Source organism: Hyaloscypha bicolor (genome assembly GCF_002865645.1).
Source record: "Hyaloscypha bicolor E unplaced genomic scaffold K444scaffold_52, whole genome shotgun sequence".
Taxonomy (NCBI): Eukaryota; Fungi; Ascomycota; class Leotiomycetes; order Helotiales; family Hyaloscyphaceae; genus Hyaloscypha; species Hyaloscypha bicolor.
This window is the reverse complement of record NW_020194554.1, coordinates 777670-804089: the sequence shown is the minus strand read 5'-3', so window position 1 is coordinate 804089 and position 26420 is coordinate 777670. Positions and strand designations below refer to the sequence as shown.

At 48.7% G+C, this 26420-nt stretch overlaps 10 protein-coding genes across 10 annotated transcripts; 5 read left to right on the top strand and 5 right to left on the bottom strand.

The window, feature by feature from the left end:
• Positions 1–91: 91 nt before the first annotated feature.
• On the bottom strand, positions 92–3026 carry K444DRAFT_523231 (phosphatidylinositol 3-kinase; the record flags this gene model as incomplete). Its single annotated transcript, XM_024874268.1, has 4 exons — positions 92–2621; positions 2675–2776; positions 2832–2918; positions 2968–3026. 4 exons carry the CDS (start codon positions 3024–3026, stop codon positions 92–94), a joined length of 2778 nt encoding a protein of 925 aa, XP_024740146.1.
• Positions 3027–3194: 168 nt separating this feature from the next.
• K444DRAFT_556807 (Nse4-domain-containing protein) lies at positions 3195–5188 on the top strand. The gene is made up of 2 exons (XM_024876763.1): positions 3195–4672; positions 4725–5188. The coding sequence occupies exons 1-2, from the start codon at positions 3445–3447 to the stop codon at positions 4907–4909; spliced, it is 1413 nt and encodes a 470-aa protein (XP_024740145.1). The 5' UTR covers positions 3195–3444; the 3' UTR covers positions 4910–5188.
• A 62-nt stretch (positions 5189–5250) lies between these two features.
• Positions 5251–6519, top strand: K444DRAFT_651315 (glycoside hydrolase family 11 protein; the record flags this gene model as incomplete). The annotated part of the gene is made up of 3 exons (XM_024885701.1): positions 5251–5311; positions 5830–5956; positions 6009–6519. The coding sequence occupies 3 exons, from the start codon at positions 5251–5253 to the stop codon at positions 6427–6429; spliced, it is 609 nt and encodes a 202-aa protein (XP_024740144.1). The 3' UTR covers positions 6430–6519.
• Positions 6520–6645: 126 nt separating this feature from the next.
• K444DRAFT_610080 (acyl-CoA N-acyltransferase) lies at positions 6646–7919 on the bottom strand. Its single transcript, XM_024879680.1, has one exon. The coding sequence runs from the start codon at positions 7879–7881 to the stop codon at positions 7084–7086; it is 798 nt and encodes a 265-aa protein (XP_024740143.1). The 5' UTR covers positions 7882–7919; the 3' UTR covers positions 6646–7083.
• A 121-nt stretch (positions 7920–8040) lies between these two features.
• Positions 8041–9924, bottom strand: K444DRAFT_661276 (uncharacterized protein). Its single transcript, XM_024886564.1, has 3 exons — positions 9106–9924; positions 8414–9057; positions 8041–8356 (listed from the first exon to the last, which is right to left on the bottom strand). Exons 1-3 carry the CDS (start codon positions 9647–9649, stop codon positions 8195–8197), a joined length of 1350 nt encoding a protein of 449 aa, XP_024740142.1. The 5' UTR covers positions 9650–9924; the 3' UTR covers positions 8041–8194.
• A 190-nt stretch (positions 9925–10114) lies between these two features.
• K444DRAFT_641527 (NADH dehydrogenase, alpha subcomplex, subunit 8) lies at positions 10115–10937 on the top strand (the record flags this gene model as incomplete). The annotated part of the gene is made up of 4 exons (XM_024884631.1): positions 10115–10134; positions 10199–10426; positions 10665–10797; positions 10848–10937. The coding sequence occupies 4 exons, from the start codon at positions 10115–10117 to the stop codon at positions 10935–10937; spliced, it is 471 nt and encodes a 156-aa protein (XP_024740141.1).
• Positions 10938–12591: 1654 nt separating this feature from the next.
• Positions 12592–16622, top strand: K444DRAFT_661274 (uncharacterized protein; the record flags this gene model as incomplete). The annotated part of the gene is made up of 10 exons (XM_024886563.1): positions 12592–12901; positions 12980–13002; positions 13207–13261; positions 13314–13787; positions 13855–13994; positions 14077–14446; positions 14498–15075; positions 15130–15356; positions 15409–15740; positions 15795–16622. The coding sequence occupies 10 exons, from the start codon at positions 12592–12594 to the stop codon at positions 16232–16234; spliced, it is 2949 nt and encodes a 982-aa protein (XP_024740140.1). The 3' UTR covers positions 16235–16622.
• Positions 16623–17722: 1100 nt separating this feature from the next.
• On the bottom strand, positions 17723–21054 carry K444DRAFT_610077 (zincin). The gene is made up of 4 exons (XM_024879679.1): positions 19922–21054; positions 19341–19687; positions 18638–19287; positions 17723–18438 (listed from the first exon to the last, which is right to left on the bottom strand). Exons 1-4 carry the CDS (start codon positions 20886–20888, stop codon positions 18105–18107), a joined length of 2298 nt encoding a protein of 765 aa, XP_024740139.1. The 5' UTR covers positions 20889–21054; the 3' UTR covers positions 17723–18104.
• A 253-nt stretch (positions 21055–21307) lies between these two features.
• K444DRAFT_610076 (uncharacterized protein) lies at positions 21308–22176 on the bottom strand. The gene is made up of 3 exons (XM_024879678.1): positions 22032–22176; positions 21884–21982; positions 21308–21820 (listed from the first exon to the last, which is right to left on the bottom strand). Exons 1-3 carry the CDS (start codon positions 22120–22122, stop codon positions 21783–21785), a joined length of 228 nt encoding a protein of 75 aa, XP_024740138.1. The 5' UTR covers positions 22123–22176; the 3' UTR covers positions 21308–21782.
• Positions 22177–22251: 75 nt separating this feature from the next.
• Positions 22252–26070, top strand: K444DRAFT_610075 (glycine dehydrogenase). Its single transcript, XM_024879677.1, has 3 exons — positions 22252–25145; positions 25190–25696; positions 25754–26070. The coding sequence occupies exons 1-3, from the start codon at positions 22523–22525 to the stop codon at positions 25849–25851; spliced, it is 3228 nt and encodes a 1075-aa protein (XP_024740137.1). The 5' UTR covers positions 22252–22522; the 3' UTR covers positions 25852–26070.
• Positions 26071–26420: the final 350 nt, after the last annotated feature.

The following is a 26420-nucleotide window of genomic DNA, read 5'->3' as shown; positions in this document are numbered from 1 at the left end:
AGTCTGGCATTACCAATTCCAGAGAATTGAATCTACCTGACTCTATCCTTCCCAACCCCCAATCCCTAACTCCGTCCATCTACGGTATTGATCACGCCCTAAAATGCTGCACAAACCCATGCAACCTATCAATAACCACTGGAAAGATCGCATTCGACGAATCCTCAATCAGCGTATCAAAATGTCTAATCGCATCCTCCTCACTCATCTCCAAATGGAACCTCTCCTTAACCTTCAACACGACTTTATCCGGTTCCAGCTTGATATCAGGGATATTCGCGTCGACCATTAGACTGAAGAGATTGAGAATCAGGTTGGAGGATTTGCGGAGGGTGGTGTAGGCTGTAAAGCAGTATTGCTTGAATTGCTTGTATTGTTCCGAGGCGGAGCCGCCCATGCCGTCGACCATTTCTTTGCAGAGTTTCATGGCTGGTGCGAAGGGCTTGGGGTCTCGACCGAGGATGAACCCGAAATCTGCGTGGAAGAAGTGGCCATCCGGGGCGAGGAGTAGGTTGTCGAGATGCCGATCTCCGACGCCGAGGAGGTAGGTGATCACGCAGTATCCAGCACAGGATTTGATGAAGATATCTAGAGCTTCTTTCCTGACCCCGAGTGGTGCTTTATCATCTGGGTTGTTGTATTTCAGATATGCCAGCACAGTGTTACCCCTGTATTTGTTGACAATTCCCTGTAAACTCATTGATGGGACGAACTGAGCTGCTCCAGCGGTAGCTCCTGTAGCCAGAATCTTGTACGGAGAAAGTTTCAAATCCAAGTTTTCTTTTCGAAGCAGCTGATCCATAAGAGTGATAATCTGAATCACCAGTTGGTCCTGCCTTAGATCATCTCCTGTCTTGAACATGATTTGATATTTCTGCTTCGTTAAAGTCTTGAACGTCATCATGATTGGAAATAGTGAAGATTTGAACACATTCGTGTCTGCTGGATCAACGCCTGTAATCGTAACCGAGGGGTCCAGCGGCAAAGGCAGCGGAGGATCGATCGTAATAATCTCATTCTTGGGATCTGCCAGAAATTGCTTGACTCGCTCTGCTTTCTTGGGGACAGTCTCACGAGAGACCTTGATGTCCATGGAAATCTTGGACAACACTGTTATTAGCTCGCCTTGTCGCAGAAGTACTTTTCGTGTCTCTACCCCACCGGGAAGCTTCACGAGATCGGTCATGAAATCATATTCCACCTTAGCAAAGAGTTTTCGGTATTCGCTGCTCTGATCTTCGCTCTTATCGTCGCACTCCACCATCAAATACCAATGGAAGTAATTCCCAAGCATGAAGTTGTTGGTTGCCCTCGCGATGAGAAACCTTGCAAGAGATGAATCCTGGGTGGCATCCTGTCTAGAATCTGGCGAAATATGCTCAAATTTGAGGGCCTGGACCAACTGTAAAAGATAAAGCAGAAGTTCATCATCGTCGGCCTTTCGAAGTCGATCGACAGCATAAGCCCTGACCGCCGGATTATCGAAGGTAGGACCCAGAAGTTCAAGAGCATCATCGACATCAACCTCTGTCCATTTCGCCAATATCTGCACCGCTTGCCGAGATTCACTCTGATCATGCCAGTTCACAGACTTCACAAACTTGGTAAGAGCTCTCTTGTCTCTTGTCAGATGATGCCGGAACTTCCAGACAAGATCTTTCTCCTCGGGAGAGAGAAAGTGTGTTGGTGAGTAGGCCATGATCCCATTGAGTTCGTCCCTAACTTTCGCATTTGGTTTCAAATCGCGATCTAGGACGCCCGTTCGATGACTTCGAACAAGCCGGCGATGTTTACTCTCAGCCGGATTGTCCCTAGCCCCAACTTCAGGATCATACACCCTGACAAGACGTCCTCCAAATCCATGGTCATCATTATCCCCAAGACCATTAATTCCAGGCCCGTAATGGACTTCTGGTGGCGGCTTGAGTATGATATTGGACTGTGAGGACGAGAGGTGTTGAAGGGAAGAGATCGGCGGCGGAGGATATTCATGATCCGCGAAGACAACCGGGAAGTCAAATCTGGGTAATTCAACATAGAGTGTGAAGCGCTCATCGTCAATAGCGTCTTCGACTGCGTCCTTCTTTTCTTTGTCCCCGTTCGCTTGCTTCTCTTCCGTTCCATCCAGTGTCATGACAGTGCTCTGATGCCGGGATCTTCTTCGTTGCAGGGCTTTCATTGATGTACTTGAAGCCTGCAATCCACGCTTCTCCACCCCTCGAAATACTAGTTGATCCAGCCATTCGATGCGGGGTATCTCGCCCATTTCGTGCTTTTTGAACAACTTCTCAAGTCTGTCCAGCTCCTCGCTCTCTTTATCCACAGATGCTATGTGTTCCTTTCCCTTCCCACCATTCCTCCGTGAGCTTTGGGGTGTGGAAGGTGTAGAAGAGGAGTCCAAGCCATCTGCGGCTTTGCGGCGGTGGAGAAAGCATTTTTGACGGCCTTTCTGGAGCTGGTTCTCCTTATCAAATAGGGGAAGCGTGGTTCCTCCAAAGGGAATAGCATGACCTTGTGCGCCGTCGCCGCCCGTAGGTGATAAATCCCATATTGTGATCGCGAGTTGTGAGCTCAAGGGTAATGTTGAGTAATTTATTGGCAGCGTGAGCCACTCGTTCCACCTTGGTGGGAGTCAGCGTACTCCTCAGAATCCTGCATCAAAGTTGTTGCTTACTTTCTCTCATTGCGGAACGGCTTGTAGGGTGTTTGGACCGGGATGGTCAGTGGCTTGGAATCTGCCCAGAGTTGGACAGTTACGAAGAGATCAGAATGGGGGCTACACTTCTGTCAGCATCTGCAGTTCACCATTAATTCTTGGCAGGCTCAAGTACTTCAAGTTCGACCCGATATGCCTCAGGTCCGGTCTATTAATGAGGGTAGAGAAGGGTATTGGCGTTTGTTCTCCTTCTAGGCTGACTCTGTGATAATGTTAGCCAGATGGCAAAGTTGTTTCTGAACAAGACTGACATCCTGATATTGACAGGTATCTCCACAGCTTCCGAGCTGGCAAAAGAAAAGGGTTCCATTATCCATCTTTCTCGGACTTCTCGAGGTTGGAGAGACTCAGCAATGCAATGTTGAACGCTCGGCTTCATTCAGGGCAGGGCAGCCGCCGGTAAATCCTTAATCCGCTCCGGCGCTAGAGACGCGCCTTATCGAAGTGGTGGAAGCTGTTCCCTGAAATCACTCTGTGACGCGACTTCCACTCCCAACCCTCTGCATCACAACCACCCGCCACGAAATCGACCCTCGCGCGCGAACAAAACCTCGAGGAAACTCAGCTCGTCTCCGCTATCTTCATTGCTTGGTTTGCGTGATCTTCGGTTACCGTCCGACGCGTCGAGGCCAGCAGGCTGCGCAGGCTGCGGGTCACTGCAGCACCTAACGCTTCCTCGCAATCCCAATCAAAAGACAAACGCAGCACCTTCTATACAATCACCCAGGATGGCGCGCTCTACGAAGGCCGAATCGCCCGCGTCTTTCCGGGACGACTTATACGAAGCATCTCCTCCTCCGAGTCGTCAGCGACGCAGTAACGCGACTCAACCCTCAATGTCACCTTCACCTGCAGTTTCTGTGTCCTCTGATAAGGAGAACCGATCGTCTAGGGCTTCTGTTGACAAAGGAAAGGGCCGCACACCAATGGGCCCTCCAAGCATGCCTACGTTGAGTGAGCAGGGACGAAGAAAGCGCCCAGCGGAGTCGGACCATCCCAATGAGCGCACACGAAGAAGACGCACAGTTGAAGTCAACGAAGACGATTCCGAGGCTGATTACGACCCAGATCAAGATATTGAAGTGCGAAGAAGACTTCGAAAGGGCTTAAGAGACTTGTCTAAGAACTTACTGGAGAACCGCGCCGAGTTCTTGAACCCAAGTTCGACTGGCCTCAAAGACACAATTCTAAAAGCGAATGAGCTATCTGGAAAAGTGAAACAGACAACCGATGCTACAATCGATTCTCGTCTCCTTACGACAGTCGCTGAGTATTCATACAAGAAGACGGTGGCCCTGATATCTGGGGACACTGCACAAGGGGTGGATGTGGACGAATTCATATCAAGATGTTTATCATTCATGAGACAGGGTGCAGGGGAAGATGGGGAAGCTCCAAGCAATACCCAACGGCGCAGAAGGCGGGATGACGATGAGGACGATGACGATGACAACGACGGAGAGGTTGTTGATTGGGCATATCTTGGAAGGCATGCATCCGTTAGAAACAATTCTCGGCCTTCGGTCTCTGGTTTCTTGCTCGGTCCGCTGTCACTACAGAAGCGTGTACGAGCGCAAGTCGTTCGCAAAGCGGCTTTTCGACCTAACAACCTGCAAGAGACGCGCCCTGAAGTTCTTCAAGCAGACGATATCACCAAGTCAGAGGCGGGTCTGACCACCCTGTGTACCCAAATTCTCACGCGACTGAAGAAGGTCCAGGCTAGTGCGATCAACGCGGTGGAAGCACAAACTCGTGATGATATGGCAGATAAGGAGGTTGACGAGCTACTAGACAGATACGGTGTATCGAAAGGAGACGGAGGCCTTGCATTTTTCAAGTTTGTCATTAACCCTCATTCGTTCGGCCAAACGATCGAGAATATGTTCTACGTGAGCTTCTTGATCAGGGACGGCAAGGTAGGAATCTCGATGGATGATCGTGGCCTTCCCTATCTCAGTATGTGGCTCCCTTCGATTCATACCTGACAACGGGACTGATCGTTTTCTAGATTTCCCAGAAGTCAGTGGTAGCAAGGTCAATGGCCACGAAAAGGCAAAGCACCAAGCTGTCCTAGCAATCGACATGGACTATTGGGAGCAGCTCATAGACGTCTTCGACATCAAAGAACCCATGATACGACATCGAGAGGAGGAAGAGCACTCCAACGTAAGCAAAAAGGGGTGGTATGTTTAGATTTTCGCAATCACTTGCATCGGCGTTTGGGAGAATTAGCCACTTTCGATTTTGTACTTAATACCTCGGGGACATTTGCACTTTTCTTGAAGCTGGGAAACATCTACTTCGGTGGACCAGGTAGGGCGGTTATTGCTTGGCACATTGGTCCGGAGAACAAAGAAAGGGGACGGCTATTTGCGATTTAGCGGTCATTGCTTATCAATAGAAGTGCCTGGTTGGTCAATTAATCGATATCTGATGTGGAAGTCAAATTGCATTTCCGACGCTTTTGACAAGTGCCAAGCTCCGATTCTCATTCTAGGCTGTTAACCATGATTTTCAAGCAGTCAACAGCCACAATGGAGACATGGCCTGATACCAAGTTCGAGTTGGCCTCCGCTAAATGCAATGCCACCGTTGGTGAGCCTCGAGCTCAAGACCGAGTTCAGTCGTGGATCAAGATATGCTTTTAAGCGAGCTCCCCCCTTGAACTAATGACTGAATTGGGCCTCGTTCGCGCCATCGGCTCAAGTGGACATAACTTCCTCTGTATATTTCACGCCAATTCAGCAGTTCATAATCCATTCGTTTCAAAACAAAAGGCTATTACCTTCCCACCATTTATCACAGTATTAATTTTTTCCCACGGCACGGGCTCGCTGCGGAGGTGGGTTATTTTGCGGGTTACAGTCTCCGATATAAATGCAAGCCACACCGACACCTTTAGCAGGCATTCTCCATCATTGAGCTGCTTCATATATCTGTCCTCTTCCGTGTATATATTTTTCGACTGTCAACGACCGCCAAAACGGTTTCCCCATCTTACCTTTTCGTCCTTTTCTCTGCGTTTGTTGGAACTCTTGCCGCGCCCACGACCTTAGAAGAGGTGAACGCAGATTTTATTCTGACGGACCGTAAAGGCCTCCTTAAATGCCAAGACTACACGCGGAACTACAAGACCGTTGGGAATATTCAATTCTCGACGACAACAGATGGATTTTCAGTCATTTTCTCTGGAGCTGCAGATTTCGTCGTGAGACGTGGATGGAAGACTGGAAATACAAGGTAATAATACCCTTCATTCTTTATTCTACGATGGTTGATTAATTATGTTCAGAAATATAACATTTACTGGCGCCCACAAAGCGACTGCTGGCACTGTTACTTTCCAGGTGTACGGCTGGACCAAAGACCCCCTCGTGGAATATTACATCACCGAAGACTACACCAATGCCATCCAATACGTTGGCGGCGGCTCGAGAGGCACTATTACCTGCGATGGATCATGCTACACGATCTACGAAACCACTCGTACCCACTCGCCATCAATCGTCGGCACCTCGACCTTCCACCAGTACATTTCCGTCCGCAAAACGAAGAGACAGAGCGCTTCCTTTACCGTGGCAAATCATTTCGACGCGTGGAAAAAAGCTGGCATGGACTTGGGGGCACACGACTACCAGGTCCTATCAATAGAAGGTCACAATAATGCAGCTGGATCTACCAGCCAGAAGATTAGAACTGGGCCTGCAAGCTAAAGTTCGTGAACAAATCTGCACTGCTCGGAAGGAAAAGCAGTTCTAGGAAGCATGTTTCCAGGCTTTGTTTCTGGCACTTCGGTCCCTTACTACTCTGTATATACCAAAGATACAACATCAGTCAATGAGAACCATCATGCTGCGATGCTCTTGGGATTGACGGCAATGAAATCCCACACATGATTCATAAACCACGACTGGGGCAGATTCTCGATGAGCAACACTCTCCTTAGAGTAGCATTTTGAGTTTGTATTTAGAGGGTGATGGATGATTTTCCATGGAGGCCATCGCTGTGCCATTTCTTCCACCAATAGCTGCTCGGCCGAACTTCGAGACTGTTTTCAGATGTTGGTGGACGGAAGGCTACCGTCAGAAGTTTGTGCCAGGCACCTGCAAGGGAGATAATGCTTTTGCCGCTATAATACCAAGATGACCTTACAAGTCTGGTTGCTATCTACCTCGACCAAGATGTGGAGAACGTGCGTGCTATTCGAGAGGGAAAGTTGCGGGGTAAGGAAGGGAGACGAAGGGAAATAATTCATGTGAAGAAAGTTTCTTTTACTCTGCGATGTCTCACCGGAACCAGAAAATATCCGACCATGTTGCATCTCGTCTGCACATCACCAAACCCTCCTTTTCCTAACCACCAGCACTCACACTCTAGCCCTCTTCTCAACCTCCCCCCTAACCTCCTCCAGCTTCCTCCTCTGCCCACCCGTCTCGTCAAAGTTTCCCGGACTTAGCCACTTTTCCAACGCCTCCCCCACACTTTCCTTCCACTCATCATCCAAAACGCTAAACCAAGCACTATCCCTCCTTCTCCCTTTCACAATCATGTGTTTCCTAAAAGTGCCTTCGTATTGAAAACCCAACCTCAGCGCCGCTCTCTCACTCGGTTTGTTCCGGTCATTGCATTTCCACTCTACCCTCTGATAATGCAAGTCTTCGAAACAGAGTTTCATGAGAAGGTAGTAGGCAGCTGTTGCGGGCGTGGTGCGTTGAAGGGTAGCAGCATAGAGCACGTGACCGATCTCGATGCTGCGATTTGCAGGGACGATGTTTAGGAGGCAGATTATTGAAACTGCTGTTCCTTCTGAATCCTTGTCCTTGCCTCCTGTGGGCGTTGAAGGATCTTGATTCGAGAGATGAATCTTGTCAGCGGAGAAGATTGAGAAGGCGTAACAGCCCGGTTCGTCGATCAGCCACTGGATGTGTTTGGTGAAAGATTCGACGTCGGGAAAGGGGCCGCCGGGTAAGTATTTGTATAGATGGTCATTAACTGGACTGGAAAGGTTGGCAAACAGGTCTTTGGCGTGAGATAGGGTGAGGGGGCGCAGGTTAATGCGGTGAGGTAAAGGGTTGGATCCCAGGATGAAAGTTGAGGGGAGAGTGGATGGGTGAAGAGCAGGGGGTCCAGTGACAAAGTCGCCTTCTGGTTCGTTGGAGGACATTTTGTGTGATGTTCAAATGTTGGTTAGTTAAAGTTGAGAGCTTGTGAATGAGACCCGGTTACTTAGATCTGTCCCACTGACTTTTGAGGTGAGTCATGGGTAACAATTCAAAAATTCCGAGAACGGCGTTGGATCTTGAGAATTACTCGTAAGGGGTAGATGGAACACATCTGTTTTGATTTAAGAAGCTCATATTTCTAGCTTTCTTCCTCCATTTCTGCTCTGTCCAGGAAAAAAGTGTCGTCTCACGTGATCTGCTTCTATCATACAGGGTTCATTATGTTCGTACACGAATCCAAAGCTCCATGCATTTCTAAACAAACTGCAGTGATTTCCCCGGGGTATCATTCTTCGGCTCCTTAGCCTTTGAAGCAATCGGTCCGCCTTGCTCTTTTTCCCATTCCACAAAGTCTTTTTGTATCTTCTCAACCTCCGTCTTCAAATGAAGTAATTGCGTGTTGTAGTCCTCCAATATCTAGCGAGTTTTTTTTTTATTAGTAAGATTTCTGCTCGACCGGGGGGAAAATCATACCTTTCTCGCCCGCCGACTCATCTCTTCATCCAAGATGTCAGTCGGTTCTTGACCCGTTTTCTCAATTTCGTTCTTTAATAGTCTAGCCCTTTCTTGAACAATCAACATCCGAGCCCAGATTTCTTCGCCTCTCGCACCCAATCCCGGATCATTTACACTCTTCTCCAAGGCCATCAACTTCGTCCGCAGAACCTCTTCATCGCCTCCCATCGCATATCCTCTGTTCCTCAATACCTGGACTTTTGTCGCTAAAGCCAGACACCTCTGTTTCAATACAAGATGTTTTCTTCTTGCATCCGTCGTTCTGACACTGGTTTGGGTCTCGTGCCGTTGCATCATGGCGGTCAGTGAGCTGTTGATTTCGTGAAGGCGGGCGTTGAAGTATGCCAAACCCTTCTGCTGAATCTCAATTCTTTTACCCATCTGAGCAAATCCCACGCAGAGGACCGGGATGAATCCTGGCCCTTGTTTCCTTGATAGAGCGTCCTCCCATTCTTTCGGATCCTCACCAGGAGATGGTCGATAATATGGCGCCATATTTTCCTCCACCTTGTTGTAGAAGTAGTGTTTGAATACGCAATTCGGATTTCCAGTGTCCCATTTTTCGAGTATTAAAGAAATCTGCTCTGGTACGGTCTTCTCGCCTGATAGAACGTTAGTTGATAAATCAGGCGACACGCAGGGATACTTACGAGGATTGAAAGCACTGAGAGGCTGCCACATTGTATTCGTACTTTGTCCCAGCTGAGGAAGTTGTGTAGATTGCGCAAAAGCGCCTTGTGTCGATCCGCCAAACACGCCTCCGGGTTGCTGCGGCTGTTGACTATTCTGATTCATACCCCCGAATAAGCCACCAGTCTGCTGTGTTTGGCTTTGCTGGCCTGGCCCACCAAACAATCCTCCGCCTTGCTGCTGTTGATTTTGTTGGGTATTCTGACCAAGTCCACCGAAGGGTCCTCCACCTTGCTGCGTACTTTGTCCAAACAGACCGCTTTGTTGTGGTTTATTCTGCGTGCTTTGTACAAATAATCCTCCACCGTGCTGGGGCTGGGTTTGTTGATTATTCTGGCCCAAATTGCTGAACAGTCCCCCGGTCTGTTGTTGCTGATTTGGCTGATTATTTTGTCCAAGCCCTCCAAATGTGCTACTGCTAGGTTGCTGAGTGTTTACTCCCAGCGTGGACCCAAACAATCCTCCGCCAGCAGGCTTATTCTGACCTATTGTTGACCCGAACATGGTGGCAGAAGGTGGAAACGCGTTGATCCCGAACTGGTAAAAGTTGATGCCTCGGGATCCTGCAGACGACGTCGTTCAGCAGCCAACTCGGAGTCGCGCAGAGGCTGGTGGCAGCGTAGAGCTGCTCGAGAGGGCGTCCGATGATTGAGAGACCCGCAGGTTCGGAGCCGGTGAAATCCCCCTTTAGCAAGTATCGGAAGCTGAACAAGACGATGGTTCACATAAGGCTACCGTTGAAACTTGGATTTGACGCAGGAGATCGAGTTGATGATCAGCTTGGAAAATTGCTGTCACGAGGTTGAAGCTTCGGATTGGGAGCGCGCCTGGCGTAAAAAATCTCGCTTAGTAATCCAATCAAAGCTTCCCCAGCTTTCGCATTCCTGACCTCACTTCAAGCCCTCGAAATCCTGGAGCTATCAATTGAGTCTGCCACGAACTTCTCGATCCTGCGAAACTACATTTAAGATGGCGGGAAGACCAGCTAGGTAAGTCCTGCCCCCAAGAATTGCCCCTTTCCGCCCAGTAGATGCTGATCAGCCTCCATTGTAGGTTCAATCAAACCACCCTCATTGACACCACACCCCTTCCTGCGGAGATCCCGCCTGTCACAGAAATTGGAAGCAGTTCGGCGCCATTGCTATCGGCCAGCTTTTTCATTGGGGCAAGATGCAAACCGTACAATGACGACTTCATGCAATGCAAGAGCGAGAGTAATGGCAAAGGCGAAATTGATTGCTTGAAAGAAGGGAGAAAGGTCACAAGATGCGCGAGGAGTGTGTGAGTGCTACCCCCCCGAGGATGTTAGCGTCATAGTAGAAATCTGGGTGGACGATTGGGGGACAGTCTGGAACAGGGCGTCTCCTAGTAGTGTGTCCAGGGCTTGAGCTAAAGCTGTGCTGAGAGCTCCGACAAGAACAGAACAGAATGAAGTTCCGGCCAGAGGTACCTTGGAAGGTGGTGCAACAGCCGGGTAGATTTAAGTTCCAAGAACAGCCGCTAACGAAATTTGCTACAGAATCGAGGATGTCAACAAGCACTGCCTAGAGGAATTCCGCAAGCACTGGACTTGCCTCGACAACAATAACCAGCAACTCTGGCAATGCCGACCAGCTGAATGGAAGCTCAATAAATGTGTTTTCGACAATCTGGTGAGTTTCACCACCGTCTCTGGACTTTTGCTCTGGCTAATGCATGGCAGAAACTTGAGAAAGTAATTCCCGACACGCCCGCTGGCGAAACACCCGTGCACCTCAAGAAAAGATCAACCTATGCACACCATGGACCGTGAAAGTTCATGTAGGAGTATTCGTGAGGGAAGGGGTTTCAGGAATGTATTGTACATAGCTGAGAAGATACATGTTTGCATCCGCAGTCCTCCGCTCTAGTGATGGTCAGAGACGTTGAAGTCGTAGCACGATTAGGCTTAGGGCTCCGAGGTGTCGCAACCCAGTAGCATCTCTCGGTTGTGAAATTGGCACGAGCAGCTGGAAGTTGAGGCTAGGAGATGTTTGAGGATGACCACTCTGCATCACGGGAGGCAGTTTCCATGCCGTCACGTTACTTGCTTTTGTTTTCCGCCAGTTAGGCGCTACTGTGGCTTCAGGGCCATGCCCCGAGCGAAGCCTCATATGCTGTAGTGGCTATGAATGGCCAGTGACGAGGGTCTATTGGGCCACATTTCTCGATGCTAAACTCGGCATTCGTCGACAGATATGCCAATTAGTCGTTGCTTCAGTACTTGCATATTATTTCAGACATGATCAGCGTTGAAATAACAGCATCAATTCGATTTCACTTTTCACGGATAAGACACATTAAATGGTCCTGAATTGACAGTCACCCACACCCCAGCAACTGTGATGCATGCTGGTGGGTTAGGCAATCCGTGCAATAATGCCTATATCTGAATGAAGGTGGACCGTATGATTGATCAAATGAAGATCAACATCGTATTGACTGGCCTCAAGGGCGCTCACCTTTCACGAACACTCATTTGAAAGTATTCTGTCAGACTCTTCAGGTTGAGGTGCCCCACCTTGAGCCATAGCTGGACTTTGTCGCACTAGATATCAACTGTGCCGCACTCTCACCAAAAGACAACCAGTCGAGCCTATTAATTGTAATCTCTCGAGGTAGAGTTCTCTTGGTCTTGAATTTAGGAAGTGATACGTTCGAAAGTCGGGACCTTGTTCTCATCGTGCCCTCATAGTCACTTAAGATTCACCTGGTAGTAGGCGACGCTCGACAGACTTTGGTTTCGTCTGCCTTAGCAAGTGGCCCGGCTGCAAATGAGAACCTACCAATCTCCATATACCATCCAACGAAATTCATCTCATTATATTGCAGGTTGCGAGACATGCATTTCGTGGGTCCTAGCGCAATCGCCTCGGCTATAAAAGGAGTACTTGTCCCCTACCTTCCATCCACCTTCGTTCGACAACAACAACTGCCTTCTTTCTTCTTGAACACACGACAACTTCCTTCGTTTTCTTCTCCGCTCAACCCACTACACTACGATTCATACTACATCGATCGTCCCACTCCACCCGTCACACTTCGACACGTTGACGTTCAACCTCACTTGCACTGAATCACCCCTTCACTTCCCCACTCCACCGCTTTTCGCTCCATTCGTCCTTTGACGGGCATCACATCATCTTCCATACAAGTAATTCGCTTTCAAGGAACCCTTCAACACTTCATTATTTGTAGGTAGCTGAACCATCTCATCTTCCGTCTTGAAGCCTCCACCTCAACTTCGGACAATCTCTTTCTTCCTCCCCAACCACAACGCGCTCAGCGCGATCCCCAGGTCAACTTCCATTGCTATTGGCAAGGTTTCATCGCTTTCCCTTTCCCAATACCAGGGGGTAGCATCTCGCACATCCTACTTCAACTTCCCGCACACCCGTCTCCCGGACCATCTTCCTCCGCGAATCATTATGGCACCATCCAAAATCAAAAGAGAGGCGGATCTGACCCCTCCACCCCGAAAAGTTCTTGGTTGTTTCCAGAATGACTCCGAGAACATGGGCACGTCGTCAGCACTTGATAGCTTTGCCAAGCCGGCCCTGAAGCCTCTCGTATCAGACCCAAATTGGAAGCAATGCGAACACGAAAAACGTTTGGAGAGAGTTAAGATCAAGGAGCAAGCTGCGAGAATGGCCGTATCAGCTTTGAAGAAAATGTTGAATACACTGAGCCGGCACCTTCTGGCAATTCCGCCTTGCCAGACTCGCATCGACAAAATCCGTAAGTGTCCACCCTGTTTACTTCCTACCAGCGTTATTTTAGCTATCTCTACTGCTTCGATGCTAATTGCATATACAGATGAAATACTGGCACGCAAGAAAGTAGGTATTTGGGAGAAATTGTATCTGATGACTTTCTCCCGACGCATGGCCACATTTCTCCTAAAACAAGATGCTGACTCTCCCGTCAGGAATTTCAAGTTCAAGTTGGCTTCTTGGGTGCTACGGGAGCTGGGAAGACAACGTTGTTAGAGTATTACCAAAATTTTCTGCTGGCTGTGTCTGTCCTGCTAACGAGACCCACAGTGCCATGATCGGACACAAAGATTTGTTGCCCTCGAGTATTTGGAGGGCTTCTACTGTAAGCAGCCAGGCTTGTTCTTCTCCATACTGGCTTGCTTGAGATGCCAAAGTGCTAACCCGCTTAACTGGGCAGGCTGTTCCGACCGAAGTCAGCTATAACAAATCCTTGGACAAAGATAAATTGTTCCGAGCTGAGGTGGTTTATATCACCCAGGCCGAGTGGCGCGAGGAGCTGGAGTCACTTTTTGAAGATCTTCGTGCGGAGCAAGTGTCTGCAACTGACGAGGACAACGAGATCGATGAGGAGAGAAACGAACGCATTAATCAGGGTCTTGACAAGATCAAGTATGTCTACCCTCACATCAATACACGCCAAAAGCTCGAGTCCGCGTCCGTCGAAGACCTACTCACAGAAGTCCGAGATGTACTCGGCTCGACGAAGTTGATCGAAAAGCATACACGATCGGCGTTCTCCGATGAGATTCGACAGTACATTGATTCCGGCGAACAGAGTAGCAAGAAAACCCCCCATTGGTGGCCACTCATCAAGCTTTGTCGGGTTTTCGTAAAGAGCTCAGTGCTAGGTAAGGCCTCCTTGGAGCTGCAAGGTTTTGCAGATTTGGGATCGCCTAGTGCTAATTAATTGGATAGAACCGGGTGTTATTCTGGTAGATCTGCCTGGCAATCTCGATAGTAACGCGGCCAGATCGGCTGTTGCAGAGAATTATTCGAAAAACTTAGCCCTCACTTGTATTGTGGCAGATGTCTCCCGAGGAATCAGTGAGAAGAATGTAGGTTTTCTGCGTCCGGCAGCCCATTCCCCAACCCGGACAAAGCTAAAACTTCACGATGACGTGGTGCTAATCAGACTAGGCGGCTGAGTTGCTTGAAAAGTATACCAAGCGTAACCTTCAACTCGACGGTCTTTATAATTCCGATTCGCTTTGCTTCGTGCTGTCCAAGACTGATCGCTCCTTCGATTACGCACAATACGCAAAACAATATCCTGAGCTCGGTGACATGGTCTCTCCAGACATCAAAAAGGCATGGAAGCTCAAGGGTGACATTTCTGGACTAGAACGCCAGCATGGTTCACTTGTCAAGAGCCATAAGAAGAATAAAAAGGCCATGGCAGAGCTCTCCGCCAATATCAAGAACCTCACATCCCGCCTGAAAGCTTTGTCCAGCGCTTCTACTCCCTTCGCTTCTGCAAGAAAGCGTACTCTCAGCGACACAGAAGAAGGTAACTAATGATAGTCCTAGAATTGCAATTATGTTCTAACACTTTGTACAGCTTCAACTGTTGGCAAAGCTTCAGAGGAGCAGGTGGAGCTGAGGACCAAAATCCCTGAGCTCGAAAAAGAACTTTCTGAACTGAAGACCACAACCGAAGCAGAGGCCGAAAAATTGCTGTCATTTGCACGCAGAATTGCCCACCTCGAGAAAGCTCGCATCTATGCTCAGTCAAGATTGACAGTCCAGTGTATTCGGCACCGCAATGAGTTGTCGCGCGCAGCGATCCGTGCTGATTACGAGACGACCCTGCGAGAGATGGGGCGCCAACCGGTTAATCATTTGCAGGTATTTCCCGTCTCAGCGACAGTTCATCTTAGGTACCAAAGTTCAGAAAAGAGACACATAGGATTTCCCAATAGGGAGGATACCCACGTCTCTGCACTTCGAGATTGGGTCCTTGGAACGACTCTTGGTGATCGGGAGAGATATGCCCAAGCATTCCTGGACGATGTCGACGATTTCTTGGCCTCAAATCACCCTTGGATTATGGATAAGTATGGTGAGAGCAAAATGCCCGCAGAGTTGCGAGAGCAATGGGAGCCGCAGATGGAGAGCTTGGTCGCCGATCTTGAAGCTGTATGTTATCCTGTTTCAGTGTACCAATTCAACTCATCACTGACGGCGAGATAGGACCTGCGCAATCTCACCATTAAGACGGAGGCTACACTGAAGCATATTGTTCAGACAAATGTTTATTCCGTAGTGCCTCAAGCTGTGAAACCTGCGGGTGCGAAGGCGAGGGATACCGCAGAATACTGGGCTATGACCTGCCATTGGGCTACCCATAAGAAGATCAACAGCAAGAGAGGTCTATGGACTGATTCCAAGGGCCGTAATCATAGGTGGAACCATGAACTGTGAGTCTCGACATGTTCCAGAACAAGACATGCCTGACATTGATATAAACAGAGTTTATGACCTTACCACTCACATTGTCAAGCCATGGGACCTCGCCTTCTACAGACGGTTTCCTCAAGAAAAAATCAACTATGTCGACGCTGGAAAGGTACTTGTCTCCGATTTTGCACATGCAATCGCAAATAAGGACATTTTCCCGGATGCCTCAGATGGCATCGATGTTCTGAAGGACCACATACTTAGAACACAGAATCGCTTACGCAACGATACCGATACCGCCTTCGACGAGATGAAGAAAGTCATCAAGAAGGCTCATAAATTAGCCGTCCCTGCTATTAAGGGGTTTCTGGAGGAAATGTACGAGCATTGTGCTTCAGAGTCAGGTGAGTACCCAAAAGTGATACCTCTGATCTACCCAAGTTCTAACTTCAATGCAGGGCGAGGTTTCTACGCCAGAAACAGGATGTACATCGACGACTTCATGACTAGCAAAGGAGTGCATATGCACCGTGTGGGCAAGAGAGCAATCAAAAGCGAATTGGATCAACTCCTGGACAACGTTCCAGCCAGACTTGGACAAGGGAACGCCTTGATTTTGCAACGAATTCGAGAGGAGATAAAGCAGTTCTTTGACCGAAACAGTACTGACGGCAGCCGCACCAGTTCTCGAAAAGTGGTGTCGAATGCAAAGCTCCTCATGCAGAAAGACATTCTCGTTGATATCAATAACCTGGAGAAAGACTGGAAGTTGTCAGTGCAAGATGAATTACTTCCCAACGACGACGAAACCGAAGATGAGATGACGTTTGATGACGACCTCTTTGTTGACCTCAGCAAGGATGACGATGACGACTACAGCGATGAAGAGGCATATTGATCTCAGCGAAGTTTGGCAGGTTGCGAAGACGGCCCCAGATGCTTATCTGGATATGGCAATATTACCTGCAACGCCAAGCATTTTCGATCTTTCTTCATTGTATTTCATCACCCCTTTCATAACACCTCGTCGCACTAGTAGAAACGGCCTTGGTCGGATCGAAGCCTGCCTCGAGCTTGCTTACAACACTTTCCCCACTCACATGAAATGTAATATCAATATCGGAAGTATCCACGGAGCAAGTTTTCCTTTGTTTCCATCAGCACGAAATGAGCATACGGGACGAATGGGCAAATGGGAGAGAGATTCAGGGGAAGGCGCTAGGGTGGGAAAAGGTTCATCAAGGCACAGTCATTACAAACTTGCAACAGATACGAAATAGAGTTACGATGATTTGATGAACTCAAGTTCTTTGTGTTCGCATTGTGGCTGACTATTAACCCTTCAAATACTTGATTCGCACCAGCGAGTATCCCACGTGCTTACCGCACATGGTAGGCCCCCTTTCTAGGTCCACCTATCACCATAAAATAATGCTATATTTTAGCAATGTTCTTGCTAGTTCCAAGGCGGGCCTTTAAAGTGAAGAGGATGATACTGATTCTGAGGCGGTTGTTGAGAATAAAATAGATGAATTCGCGGGCGATGAGCCAGATAAAAAGAGCAGATTCGACGAGAAGAGGCTCGCTAAAAAGAGAAAGGAGGTTGGAGAAGTGCAATGTGCTCGATGTGAAGTTGAAGAATGGCGACAGGCTCACAGGATTCGAAGCCCTGTTCCGTTCCCGCAAGAAAGTAAGAGTTAACGCAGAAGTAGTCATCGATTCTTATCAAAAGATTCTAGGTAAGTAACTCCACTTTTATACAGATCTATCATTTTTGTAATTCAAATGCTTACGCGTTTGGTGTTTGGCCACACCAACGTTGACTATCTCCAATATCAATACAATCAGCCTACTCACATCCTGGGCTACACCTTCCGTAACGTCAGAGACCCCGACAAGCTGAATTTGATGGTGTTCTACAGACATCCCTATCTCACACTCAGAGGATGAGGACAATAACATGCCATTGCAGCACATTTCGTGAGGAACTGGTACCCAAGGATCCCTCTCAACTCTTTGGAGCCTATTATCTGGACCCCACTTTGAGCATTCGTGCAGTTCGCGGCTTTCATGCATCCCCTACCTCCGAATTCCGGCTTGTTGGAACTTTCAAGTCAAAGATTTGTTCAGCACCTCGATTCAGAACCTGACGGTGAAGTCATGGATTGTTAGATACGAGGCACTGATGCGGCAAGTACTGTATCCTGCCAGCCGCTTGGGCCGGTATTCAAGTCATATAGCCTCGATTGCGTTTCAGGTTCATCTTCATGGTAGACAAGAGATGGGCAAATGCTCGCGCTGCCGGCATTCCTGAGTGGCATGCCATGCAACCCTAATACCAAATGGAAAGAAATATGAGTTCTTTGAGGTTTCGGAGTTGGTGAGGACGTGGATGGGCAGGAGTCATGCGACCCAGGCTCTATTCATCAATATTCATACTCATATACAAAATTGTACACACTTGATATGAATCAAAGATCCGTATCTCCCAGCTGGGGCTTGATCGAGCCCCCAATTTGATAACCTTGTACCAGGCCCGCATTTCCTCGAACTGCGGTGTCCCAAATTTTTAGTATAATGACAAAGTATCCGATCCCAGAACTTCTTTTTCGACTCGATCATGCGTAAGAATATCTCAACGCGGTCCAAAGTCAAGGGTCGGATTGAAAACGCTCACTTCTCATGCTAGACATCAAGGCATAAAGAAAACCAAACACACCGAAGCCGAAAGGCTGTCAACCAAATCCTGACGACAACCCCCCCGCCATTCAATTTTCACCAATCCCGAACAACATACTGCCCAACCTAATCCTCACCCTCCTCCAAAATGTCTGATTCCTATTGGCCGGTGCCTTCAACGCCGTGATGAACATCTTGCTATTCGGCTTCCGTCCCATGAATTTCGCAAGTGCCTCCATATGGGTCCGGGGCACGCCAAATGCCTTCCAGAGCAGGAAATTGAAGAGATTGCGGATGGGGTTCCAGGAAACTGGGGTATCGTGGTGCTCGAGGACTATCTTGCGGTATCGACGGCCGGCCCTTTGGTTGAAGGGGTTTTTGGCGAAGTGTTTGAACCACAGGTCGTAGGTATATACTTTAGCACTTTAGGCGAATTGAGAGTTAGTCGAATGCATGGGTGAAATGGCCCCAAGAAATGGAGGGATAGAAGTAGAAAGGAGGGGCGGGATTTTCCCCGTCTGAATTTTCAGTGCCCCGGGAAGGTTCGGGGATTGAGAATCGAAAATCAATTTGATGTTTAGAGAGTTTGCAATACTGCTCAGACCGGAAAGGATCTACTTACAGAAGATAACAGTATGCAGATGTATCGTAGTTCTTTAAAATCGTCCAATGTAGGTACGAATTATTTTGGCTTTCGCCCTTTCCGTCAAAAGGAGTGAATATGCCAGTCCACTCGTCGAGAATCTGCCTGCATCCCACACCGATGTCCATAGATCTCAATTCTTCCTCGGACGAGCTATGAATAGACAAGTCAAGCATTGACTTCCACAGTAGATCTAGGGTTGAGTACAAGTCGTGTTGTGGGTGTCTTATAAATGCGATCTCGCTGAACATCTCGAGGGGTGGTTTTCGAAGCGGCTGGGGTGGCAAATTTTTGGAAGAATGTTTCTCTTTCCACGAATCTTTCCACCCAATCAAGTACTCTGGTTTGAGATACGTGTAGTGGCATGATATGCGTTGCAGAACGTGGGGATCATGAGCCCAGAATTCGGCCATTATGCTCGGTATCTCAACAAAATCACGAGGGTCATTCGTTCCTTTGCTCCCATGAGCAAGCCTATGAATGGCGTGACCCAGCTCGTGTGCGAAAGCTTCGATGTTAGAATGGGTGAGTAGTGTGGGTTTCTTGGGGCCTGCCCGATTATATGTTGATACAATGGCGATGCCTGGTACCTGAACCCTCCTTTGAGCGTCGCCGTATGAGATTACATACTGCATTAATGTTAGTTGCAAGCAGCAGATTTTGCAAAGAAGGAATTCCGTACATGACCGAAAGTTGTGCAGAATATTTCACGAGCCTTGCCATCTCGCTCTTTAAGATCCAGTACAAGAAAACCCAATGGCCCGGTGAGTGCTGTGGTATCATAGACGTAAAATATATCTAGCTCTTCGGCAAATCGTGCGGTAAGGCCTTGGTTCTCCAAATACAACGTTACCAGTGCCTGATAGGACTCATGCCCGGGCAAAATCTCTTGGAAGCTCATGCCAAGGAGAACCCCAAAAAATTTGAGCAGACTGCGAACTGTGTGGTCCGCAGGGAAATAATCAGAAAAGTCCGGGTCTTCGGGACTTTTAGGTGCGAAGAAAGATCCAGTCTTCTGTCCATGATAATCTGCGAGAGTGAGATCAATAATCTTCCCCGATAATTTGAGTATAACACCACTTATGAAATATGCCAGGCGAGAAAATATTTGGCTGTGTAAAGACTTGTGAAGGATTCCGAATCGGAGATTTAGAATGTTCCGGGATGTGTGGAGGAATCGACTGGAATTATTTTTGACTTTGCGCCAAACTGTTGGGCATTCAGGAGAGGATAGTCAAATGTGATCAAATCGAGAACACGTACAAGCGAGGTCTCCCCTGTTGATTTGCGCCTCTGGTTCATGGAGCTGATAATCTCGAATCGTTTTCCCCGGTCTTAGTTTTGAACGCAACTTTTTGATGGTGAAGTCGTAATCAAGGGCTTGCATTTTCTGCTCAAGGGCACTCCCCATGAAAGTATCGGTCTGTGGGGCAATCTGGGACTTCAAGTTCTTGAGAAAGAGTTCCACCGATTTCGTATCCATCATCTTCTTCTGACTTCTGTAATCAAAGTACGACTTGAAACCAGCTAAACGAGCAACCTTAGCACGGGACATCACCATCTCTTTGAATAATGGAGCGAGGTCTTTGCACGTGTCCTGTTCCCAGCTGACAATTTTCTTCCGAACATTGATATCAGAGATACATCCTAACACCTGAGGAACAAAAACATTTTGGAGGGAGATGCCATAGCGCTTCGGGTTCCGAGACCCCTGTGGTCTGGTGATCCATCCGTTCACAGAACTACTTGGCACTTCTCTTCGCTCTTCCCATGTCAACCAGAGCACATCAGACTGCCGGTGCCGGCTGAGGGCATCATAGTAATCGGATTGGAGCTTTCCAAGCCTTGCTATTTCTTTCGAAAGCTCAGAAGCCCTTGGGGAATTCGCAAGCAGGATCGACTGGGCATCATCTCCCACTCCAGTGGTGCCGCTAATTGCGGGCTTGCTGACAGGTTGATGAGGGGTGTGACCCTTCCGAGCTACGACTTTCGCGCGAGCAAGGGAACTATTCGCTCTCAAATTCCGCCGTTGTAGTGATATGGGTTGAATAAGGGATTGAGTCGAGGTATGACCATTGCGAGCAGTGTGCTGCCATCTTGATGGAACCAATTGATTTGAACAAAAAGTCTTCCTTCTAGAATGAATGTAATATGGCAAAGGCCAAGTGCAGATGCGTAAAGGGCCACCGCATGACGCCACCCCCTTGCGAACACCGCCGGGGGGCAACATGTCGGCCGATTTTAGCTGACGGGAAGCTGCATCAGGACATGACTTGCGGCGTCTAATTGGATGCAAAACGAGTGTACAAGTGTCGAAGGACTGAAGAGCAGAAACTTGATGTTGAATAAGGACTGGAAAAACAAGATGAATTGGGCTTGAGAAGAAGCGCCCTTGGTGGTTATGAGGAATAAGGCAGAGCGAACGGGAAGCACTCGACGCGAAATTCCGAGATTCACGTGACTCCACCAACAGGTTGGCAATTCCGTGGGAGTTTTGTGTAACGTGGGCGATCGATGTCGATACATCAGAAAGGTACCTGATTCATTAACCAATGACACCTTGTGGTTGTGGAATTTTTCAGAAAGTCAGTCGTGACTCGTCTCCTACGTAAGCCCTGGAAGGAGCCAGGCAAATATATAAGTGCTCAACGGCTCACGACTTCATAGGGTATCTCAATGGTAGAACGTGTCGCCCCTACATACTAGATCATGACGAAGTAGATTCCAGACGCCTTGAAAACGTAAAGAGCGGAGCGGGACCCATTGTGATCGGAATATAATGTAGCTGATCTCCTCAACCTACAGGGTATCAAAAATATTGATGGGCCGGGGGGGGGTCCAAATCTTTGAACTTGGTCTCCTAACCCCCTACTTCAGATCGAGACAGTGTAGCAAGAAATGGAAAACTCGTTGTGGGAGGCTCTTCGCAAGGGTGAAGGGTATGCATTATCCGTATTTGTACAGTCCACAACCCTTTCCACGACCACTCTATGAGACTCCAATGATGCATCTATACAGTTACGACCTCGTATCTGCGCCCCATCCCCTCGTAGTATACATCTCAGCTCCGTGTAATCGTACACTTTTTCGAATCAACTGCGGTAGGCGTGCTCTCGTCGCCCCCTTAAACAAGCTTCTTGACGGCATCGATCGCGAACGGAGCTGCAGAAAACAGTTAGCCTGTACTGGCTGTAGAGATCACAACATATTAGACCATGCACATACACAAGTACAATAGGATAGCTCCAACGACGACCTTCTGGACAGTGAGAGCAGCCTCAGACTCTTGGGCCTTCAGCTCAGCGGCGCTGGGGGGTGGTGCTGCTGCAAATCCGTTAGCAAGGTTCAGCTATAGAGTAATAGAGATACTCACGTCCTCCGAACATGTCTGCGGTGATTCGTGGAACAGAGACGACGTTTGTGGGTTTAGGACAGAATTCTCGCGATGTCGAGGAACTTGACATCGAACAACAGGGGTAGATTTTGGTGGCGCTAGCGCAGCGATAGCGCTCCCTTCCCTCGCCCGACCTGGAGAACGCCTCCGATGAAAGCCGAGCTGCCTTTATAATCCAACTTTAATCTTTTTTTGATGTTTCGAGCCCACTTACGAAATGAACTCTATTGCTTCCGCATTATCGTCGAAGCTTAAGCACATCAACATCATCGTGATTGACATACCCGGACAGAAAAGAGTCGCAAATTGGGCCTTTATCACAGGTGTTTCGCGATGAGGGACAACTGACCGGGCCAATCCCTTGATCCCTAAAAGGTCCGAACCCCACCACCTTCCGGCTCAGGAGAGCAACAAAACCACCTTCACCGACTTTTTCTTGCAATTTCGAGCTTCATCAGCAATTGCAGACCATGGCGGCCTCAAGTCTTGCTCTGCGGGCCCACTTGGGACGGCTGGCAACGCGAACAGGAAGCTCGACGAGAAGAACGCCGTCACAACTCACACGACCATGGATTTGCCGCCAATGCTCACAATCGAGCTTGAATTCCGCCCCAATTGGACGTCGTACCTTCTATACCAGCTCTGCCAGTGATGAGGCCAACAGCTCGCGCACTGCCGCAGTCTCACGACGGGCATACCTACCCCTTGATACGTTTGCACGTCGCCACATCGGTCCTTCAGCAGATTGTACGGAGCAGATGCTGAAAGAATTGGATCCTCCTGTCAAGAGCTTGGATGACTTTGTCAAGCAAGTTCTCCCTAGCGATATCTTATCTTCGACAGATCTCGAAATCGATGCGGCAAGATCTGGAGGGGAGGAAGGATTTACGGAATCTCAACTTTTGGCGAGACTTCGAGCCATTGCATCGAAAAACACAATTATGCGGAGCTATATTGGATGTGGATATGCAGGGACAAGAGTTCCAGAGGTTATTAAGAGGAATGTCTTGGAAGGGCCGGGGTGGTACACAAGTTATACCCCATACCAGCCAGAGATCAGCCAGGGTCGCTTGGAATCACTGTTGAATTTTCAGACACTGGTCTGCGACTTGACAGCGTTGCCAATTTCCAATGCATCTTTGCTAGATGAGTCTACTGCTGCTGCGGAGGCTATGACTTTGTCCATGAATGCTCTGCCAGCTTCCAGACAAAAAGGCAAGAGTAAGACATTCCTCGTGAGCCACTTGGTCCACCCACAGACGAAGGCAGTGTTGCGAAGTCGAGCGGATGGATTTGATATCAAGATCGAGGTTGCAGACGTTCTCGCAGATGGGGGAAAGAGAGTTAAGGAGCTTGGCAAAGATCTTGTGGGAGTCCTTGTTCAGTATCCGGACACCGAGGGCGGCGTGGAGGATTATAAGGGGCTCGCTAATACTATTCACGAGCAAGGAGCAACCTTAAGTGTTGCTACGGATCTTTTGGCCTTGACGGTCCTGACGCCACCGGGAGAATTCGGCGCCGATATTGCCTTTGGGAATGCTCAGCGATTTGGTGTGCCATTTGGTTATGGTGGACCCCATGCAGCCTTCTTTGCTGTTAGTGATAAATACAAGCGAAAAATCCCAGGACGTCTGATCGGAGTGTCGAAAGACAGATTGGGCGATAAAGCGATGAGGTTGGCTTTGCAAACCAGAGAGCAGCATATTCGACGAGAAAAGGCGACGAGCAATGTTTGCACTGCCCAAGCATTGTTGGCGAATATGAGCGCATTCTACGCCATTTACCATGGACCACAAGGCCTCAAGAAAATTGCTGAGAGGGCTATCAATGGTGCCAGAATCTTGGAGCAAGGTCTCAAGGATCTGGGCTTCGAGACCGGATCTCGAGGAAAGGGAGAGGATGGGCGAGTACTCTTCGACACAGTTGTTGTTAATACCGGCCAAGGAAAAGCCGACGAAGTTTTGCAACATGCTATCAAGACATACAGCATCAATCTGAGAAAGTTTGACCATAGTCGACTAGGTATAACTGTTGACGAGACAGTGGATTCCAAAGATCTGGAGGAAATATTGTCGATATTCAAGGACTTTGCTTCATCGAAGGAGGATATCCACATCGATCAGATCATTGAGTCTTTACCTGGCAACGGGAAGCTTGAGCTCCCCAACGCTTTCAAGAGGACATCTGAATATCTCACCCATCCAGTCTTCAACACCCATCATTCAGAGACCGAGCTCCTTCGATATATCCACCACCTTCAATCAAAGGACCTTTCTCTCACTCACTCCATGATCCCATTAGGCTCGTGTACGATGAAGCTTAACGCTACAACAGAGATGGCTCCTGTCACCTGGCCGGAATTTTCTTCGCTTCATCCTTTCGTTCCAGGCGACCAAGCCGCTGGGTACAAGATCATGATTGACGAGTTAGAAGCTGATCTGGCCACGATCACTGGCTTCCATGCTGTATCATTGCAACCGAATTCCGGTGCCCAGGGCGAATTTACTGGGCTTCGTGTCATTCGGAAGTATCAGGAACAGCAGCCTGGAAAGAAGCGGGACATTTGCTTGATTCCTGTCTCTGCTCACGGCACTAATCCAGCGTCTGCAGCGATGGCTGGCATGCGTGTGGTTACCGTCAAGTGTGATACAAAGTCCGGTAATTTGGACATGGCAGATTTGACATCAAAGTGTGAGAAATACAGCGAGGAGCTCGGCGCAATCATGATCACATACCCTAGCACTTTCGGCGTCTTCGAGCCCGAGATCAAAGCTGTTTGTGATGTTGTTCATCAACACGGTGGGCAAGTCTACATGGACGGTGCGAATATGAATGCTCAAATCGGGCTATGCTCGCCCGGTGAGATTGGCGCTGATGTATGCCATCTCAATCTTCATAAGACCTTCTGCATTCCTCATGGTGGTGGTGGGCCTGGAGTTGGCCCAATTGGCGTCAAGTCCCACTTGGCTCCATTCCTTCCCGGACACCCGTTAGTGAAGACGGGTGGCGACAAGGCCATTGCGCCTGTCAGTGGAGCCCCATGGGGAAGCGCTAGCATTTTGCCTATCAGCTGGGCATATATCAAGATGATGGGTTGGTACTTCCCCCCCTTTTGAAGAATCTACTAATCTCAACAGGTGGACGAGGCTTGACTCACGCCACTAAGATCACCCTCCTTAATGCAAACTACATCATGTCTCGCCTCCGCCCCCACTACCCTATCCTCTATACGAACGCCAACTCCCGCTGCGCCCACGAATTCATTCTCGACGTCCGCGGCTTCAAAGAAACTGCCGGAATCGAAGCTATCGACGTTGCCAAGCGCCTCCAAGACTACGGCTTCCACGCCCCAACCATGAGCTGGCCCGTAGCCAACACCCTAATGATTGAGCCCACGGAATCCGAAAGCAAGGAAGAACTCGATCGCTTCATCAACGCCTTGATCACCATCCGCGAAGAGATCAAAGCTATCGAAGACGGGAAAGCGCCACGAGAAGGCAATGTTTTAAAAATGGCGCCGCATACACAGAAGGACTTGATTGTTGGGGAGTGGGATCGTCCTTATACCCGGGAGCAGGCAGCGTATCCTCTCCCTTGGCTGAAGGAGAAGAAATTCTGGCCTAGCGTTACAAGGTTAGATGATGGTAACTTCCCTCCAAGCTTCCTTCCCCTTCTCCAAGTCATCAACTAATGCACCACAGCATACGGGGACCTGAACCTCTTCTGTACCTGCGGCCCCGTCGATCCAGTCGACGAAGCAGACGGCATTACTGGGGCTGCGGCACCAAGCCCTACTTAATTGTACTGTGTACGATGAACGAATGAGATAGAAAGGTGGAGTAATTTCAACAAATGAAGCAAGGAGTTGGGGCGGCCTTTTCTGCAACCAAATGAAGCAGCATGTGAGTTGGCGTTTAGATGAGTTTGGCTTCAACTGCCATGGGTGGATAGATCATTTGATTTCGGTAGTTTGGGAAGGCTAATTTAAGTGACAAAATGAAATATAGATGATACTCTTGATGTGTTGATGTTTTGTTCACGTGATGATTTGGGAGGGTGAGAGACATATAAATACCAGGGGCCGGTGGGGTTCCGAAGCCAGGCACAAACCACCGAGCAAGGGAAGCTCAAGCATCGGGGTCTTTGCTTATGAATGTTTGTCGGATCCTCGATGATCGAAAGTTCGTGGGAGGTGTATCGAGTGATCCACCTCATCAGACCATCTCTGGAAAACTCGATCAATTCTGCTCACTGTTTTATTTACTCTCTCTATTGTCAACTTAACATACCATTCATCTGGTCTCCTCTTTCTCATTATCTAAGTAAGGTTTTATTATTCTGATAGTTTAAGTGGAGATAGAATCGCTG